General features: G+C 31.6%; 1 protein-coding gene across 1 annotated transcript; it reads right to left on the reverse strand.

The window, feature by feature from the left end:
- Positions 1-5,357: 5,357 nt before the first annotated feature.
- Smp_172500 (hypothetical protein) lies at positions 5,358-5,890 on the reverse strand (the record flags this gene model as incomplete). Its single annotated transcript, XM_018798207.1, is given in 2 exon segments — positions 5,358-5,753; positions 5,759-5,890. Coding segments are annotated over 2 exon segments (528 nt in total).
- Between the last annotated feature and the right edge of the window lie 500 nt (positions 5,891-6,390).

Raw genomic sequence — 6,390 nt, forward strand, 5'->3', positions numbered from 1 at the left:
TATTGGGAAAGAATTTCACTTTATTCAAAGTATATTTTCACTAACAATCAACTCAAAAATAGAGAGCGAAAGAAAAACCATTTATTTCCTTGTATATATACGTCATAAACGTAACATTTTGAATGAAGTTTTGAAAAGCTTTTATTTTAAATGCATGAATATTAGATTATTCCTAGTGTAACACTTAAAGATCAGAATTAATTGACTTTACTTGTTATTTTGTTGCCATAGTAACCCTTTTTTCTTTTTCATTACAACAAATAATATTGATGTTTATCTGTAGTTGTTCGATTACTGTGTAGTCATAAATTTCATGTTTTTTCTTGACTTTCTTAGTACTGATCGAATAAGACGGATCAAGTTATAATATAAGGACTGTTGTAAATGACTTAACATTGTATGAACTATACTGAGTTGTTAAATGAATCGAAGTAGTTGGCAGGGAACCCTACTTTACCCATGTTTTGTATTAGTCGGTAGTCATATCAGTAAGACTCATCTGGAATTTTGATTCAGCCGATACTCTCTGCCAGATTTCAAATTATACCAGTTAACTCGTTAATGTTCACTTAGTTCATAATAGTAGCTAATCAACATCAAATGTTCACTGTAAACATTTCTACAATAACATCTTCATTTGTTTTCATTAAGGTGTATGGCTTGATTTTGATGTTGACAGTAAGAGCATAGAACAGTTATTCACATCGATATAATCAAGGCTAATTTATTTGAGAAGGGGGTTTTTGTGGAGATTTAGTATTTTCATAGTTGAAAGCGTGAGTCATTTAACTTTATAGCATACAAAGTATTACCAACAAGTTATTTCATTTCATTGCAACATGGATGCAGACCGATTAATTGGGATAAGAATTAGACATTGAACAAAATTCAGTGTTGTTATAACCTGTGAAACGCCAATTGTACTATCTTGTGGCCTGAGTGCCCTGTTTATATATGACGTGACGATACCGCCAATCAGAGAGCAGTGATTGATTGATCGGACCAATGATACACGAAACCCGTACGAGCAGTCTTGAGAATTTATCACTCCTGCTTTCTGCCTAGCCCAGCCAGCTAAATCCAGAACACCAATAACATCCTCTACAATATGAATCATTTATTTCAAACATACTGAGTTTCTATACCAATCAAACTGACCACATCGTACCATAAAATAGAAAATAACATTTGTACAGGATTCAGCCAAATATGGCTGTGAATAGGGGGAACGGTAATTAATGGACTAGGGATAACTCAAGAATGGTAAACCGTACAGTAATAGTCTATGGGTTAAAATAAAGCTCATAATAAAAGGAACATGAATATGAAAAGTTACTTAACAGTTATACAATAGGAAATATACGCATCAAATTGGTCCATAAATAGTTCTCAAAGTTACCATTCATGATTCTCTTCAGGATATAACAAGTGTACAACTTTATTTAAAAAATAAATCATACATATTGTGAAAAGTACACTTAATACAATAAAAGTAACATTTCCTTATCAATGGAGTTTTTTTTTAATATTTTTTTATCTTTATATCTAGGTACTTACTCATGAGTAATATAGATTGTCTTATATAAAAAAGAAAAACAGGAATTCAGTTTTCGGATTAATATTTATGTAGGAAATTAGTAAATTACCTTTATTTCCCATTTTATAATAGTTATCCCTATGATTGTATATGAAAGAAAAAAAAGTCATCTATCAATGCAATCTGATAAATTGTCATGTATATTTATCAATGTTATGATAAGAAATTGTATTGATTATCAGTATAGAAATATCTCTGTTTGGTAATTAGTTAGTAACTGTAACGCTAATCCACATAATTTTCCCTAACCAAGGACTAATTAATCAACTATCATTGATTAATGATCAATATCTTGTTCCTTTAGCTTAGCCCTTTTTTGTATTGATTGAATTCTATCGATCCAATTGTAATATCGTCAGTAGTTTAAGTGACTTGACAACACTCGCACTACATTTTGATGTTACGTGAACGGAGGTAGTCGACGAAAAAACACTGTTTCATCTAGGTTTGATGTTATTTGGCACACGATAGTAAGGTGTACCTGTAATCTTGAAGAAATTTATATTCCCTAGTTGATTTGTTCATGTGTCATCAACCTTCGTATTAGGAGACGTTAGCACTGAGCTATTCGGTCTGTGGCTGACCTGCCATCAGAATTGAGATGTACTTACAAATGATCGATCATTGAGCAGTGATTGATATCGTGTATGTCTATTAATAGTGTAGATCGAGTTTTATAAATCAAGTTGGATTGTGGATACTTGTTTAAGTGACTTTACATCGTGCGCACTATGTTTGGATATATTGTGATAGAAAAATTTTCATAATTCTCATATTCTTAATCGAATATCGTATCTTCCTTGGTTGTTTAACATTGTACACAGAGCTATATTTTTATTCTATACGTTGTTTATATGCATCAGTTGTATGTAATACATTGCATGACACAATAATATATATATATACTTTTGCTTATCCCTAACCACTTGTTTAAATCTATCTCTGATAACTCAGTTTTCTAATTCTGTTTTGTTGATCTCAGTATTTGACGAAACATTATAACGACTTAGTGGATATTTCAGGGCACTCTGCACTCTGAAGAATTATTTACTCTTTTAACGTCAAAACATTGGAGTTATATAAGGAAACGAAGTGATGCTCAGTAGAAAAGGTGAGTGAGCCAACTCTGATGTGTGTTACTTCGTTTCTCTGATTGTCGGTTCGGATCAATGAGTGTATGAAACATACGTATTCAAAATTCATTCTCATATTTGACTTATTTCATTCTGTTATTTCCTAACGCAAATTAAGTCAGATAAAATATACAAGGGTCGGCAGGATGTATATTTCTATAACAATCATTATACGATTTAACTGGAGTCAGGTATCGGGCCACTAAAAGTACTAACATTTTTGACCAATTCTACCTTTTGGGACACTACAGATGTTAAATGTTTGAAGCTATCCGACAGGAAAATCTAGATATATGTTTCTGGCAAGTTGATGTCCATCAATGTGACATGCCTGAAATTTTTGGGGAACTGGTAAAATTTCAGCCAATCATCAAACCAATTCACTAAATGAAAGAAATTTTTGAAACTAACTAAGACAATAGCTAGAGTTCATTGAGTTTGTGATGTTAGTTAAGAATCAAAGAATCTCCAGAAAGTAAGTATCGAAATTCTTTGTGTACATGGTCTGTACACAATCTTAGTTCTCTGAACTTATTATTATATTTCGTAATTGTCTGCTTTCTGTTTTGCATTTTCATATAGTGGATGACATTATTTTTTCTGCTGCAATCTTATTTTAAGAAATTTCTCTGTAAACGAATTCTAATGTAAAGAAAAAGTACCTAGTTAATTTTGTAAAGATTAGTACAGTATAATGAAGGAGTTTCTACCGCGAAATAACGTTCGGTAAGCACTGGTGAAAAATCCCAAGCTAGGATGAAAAAGCTGTCCTGTTTTCCCCCGCTGTCTCTTTCTCATTCTTGCTTAGGATACATACTCTAAGTAGGATGAATCCTTTGTAAACTGGTTATATTAGTTCATGTCAGTGTACATTAACAGACCTATTCCAATGCGAACTTCCACTGGATAGATAGAATTCGGTTAGTAATAAAAAACATGTCATACTCTTCATTCTTTATCACAACTTGATCACAAGTTTAAATCTATTTTTAAATATTTCAAAATGATAAGGATTGGCACAATTTTTCCCAAGCATTCCCGTTCTATACTTAATTGACTGATTGTTCACGCGCGAGACTGAAGATCCTGGGTTCGAATCCGCGTGCAGGATCGTGGGTGCTCTTTGCTGAGTAGTATCGTAATAGAACAAAACGGACATCCAGTGCTTCCAGGTTTTTAATGGTGGCCTAACACTGATCGATTCATGATCTCAATCAAAAACTCAACAATCTCAACAACTCCATACTGATATTTGGATATCAGTTGATTTCATTTGTTATTTATGCACTTTAGCATTTATTACTAACAAACTGGGGTATATTGTTGTTAGTAAGGGTTTGGATTATCCTGTTTACTTAATTTTGATTAATTTTCGTTGACATTTATGTACCCTCTGCTGTTCGCTTTCATATATCCACTTCGTCATCATTTTCATACAAAACAGATGAATCGTGGCTAGCAGTGGAAACTAAGACATATTTTACGTTCTATTTCGAAATCATTTTACTGCCACATACGTGCTGATGTTCACATCACGACTCGAATCAGACACCTTTACGTGTTAGTTGAATAGTTTATCAATGAAATTGCAGAAACAAACAGGGATTGTTTTAAGTAGGACATTTCTCATTCAAAAGCAGTCAATTTATTTTTGGAATAATTATTTTGTGATGACTTTCACAATCAATCGAGATTATTTGAGAAAAAAATTGAAAGATGGGGTTCAGTAAGTGTTAAATTAAACAGGTATGTAATTTTGCCTTCCTATGTTTTACATCAAGAACTGATTTTGGTTTGACAACTAATGAAATTTAGAAAATACTGGACAGTTGTTTAGTCCTAAATGGGACCTTACCAAAGAACTCAGTCATAATCTTACCGGTGACTAAACCTAAGACCTTTAGTTTGTGCTTTCAGTAGACAGCATACGTCTACGACCATATATGATATCGAACTTATGACTTCTAGATCTTATGACGAAAAAGTTTTATTCAGGTATTTAAAGGGAAAACAAATTACCTAGCTTTAGACATTTTTTGATGAAGAAATGTGGTTCACGTTGATTCTCAATGCTTAATAACTGTTTAACATAAAGTTCACTTAAATTTACTGGCCTCAGTTTTACAGAAGAATTTCGGTAAGTACAATGAAGCCACCTGTAATTTATTCAATATATTTACAAAAAATGCTTGAATGAATAAAATCATTTATTTATTTACTGTGTTGAGATGATCTCTTGATTAAAATTGAAATGGATAAAATTAATTTACTTACAAGTAGTATATAATATAACATTAAAAATGACAATGGAATAAGTTGTAAAACAGCTGTTTTATGTTGCCTATTTAAAAAAAATCTAAACGTAACTTGTAAACGGTCTCACGAAAGGAGAACGGAAGATTAATATTTACATAATATTGCACCCATCATTCTGTATGGTTAAGATATTGTTCACGTCACAAAAACGGAGTATATATATATGTATTATATCGGCAAAGATATCCTTTACGAATTAAAAGCACCAGTACATTCTTCTTACCATATAGAAGACAGGAGATGAACATGATGTTGTCAAGTGTTGTCATCTCAACTGATCAATTTCATAAAAATAACTAATCAAGATCAAATTATGTTACAATAGTATTTGGTTCATATTGTTCACTATCAATTAAAGAACCACCCATATTTGTAACACCTGAATCAGTTTGTCTGAAACTTCCAGTTGTTGAACTTTCATGTTTTGAAATACTACTTACATGTAATAAATTTGGTGAATAGTCTACTGAAATATTATTATTATTAGGAGTATTACTGTTAGAGTTGTTTAATATCATAAGTTTATGTGTATTTACTTGTTGTGGTGATCCATGTGGTGTTGAATAGATTGATGAATCACCTCCAAGCATTTGTATTAAATGTTTTGGTGGAGGAGGCAATGGTGGCGGTGAATTATTTCTAATTTGTCGATTTTGTTGAATAAGAGTTAAATTCATATTTGGTGTTGTGATCAGTTTTGTCGATTGAATCAAGGATGATGGATTCGACATATGAATACTAGTACTATTATTATTATTAATTGTCTTGGATGAATCATGCAATAGTATTTTATTCTGTAATCGACAAGGATGACGTGATCTTGGTGAATATGTAAACTAGCCATATTTGTTTTTGGTTCTACATATGAATTAGTTGGATATTTTGTGGTGAAACTATTACAATTATTGTTACGTTGTTGTTGTTGTTGATGATGATAATTATGATGATGTGAAGTATCATAATTTATCATTTCTGGTATACGTTGTAATAATGGTGATGGTAATGTTGATGGTATAGATCTATGTATTCTATTCTGTTGATTTAATCTATAAATAGTTTGTTTCGTTCGAAACTTTGGTGATAATAGTACATCAGATATTGTATGTGAAATAGGTAATGGTGATATATTTTTACTTGTTTGTCCACTATCTGTTGGTGTTTTCATTCGATATGTATAGAATTTTTTTCTAACTCCATTTTCAATATTCATATCATCATGTAGATTATTATCATCATCATCATCATCCTCATCAATATCATGATGATGATGATGATGATCATCCTCACCACCATCATCATCACTACCATCGTTGTCATCATCATCATTATCTCTTTGTTGAGCAT

The sequence above is a fragment of the Schistosoma mansoni genome, chromosome 6, assembly GCF_000237925.1.
Source record: "Schistosoma mansoni strain Puerto Rico chromosome 6, complete genome".
NCBI lineage: Eukaryota > Metazoa > Platyhelminthes > Trematoda > Strigeidida > Schistosomatidae > Schistosoma > Schistosoma mansoni.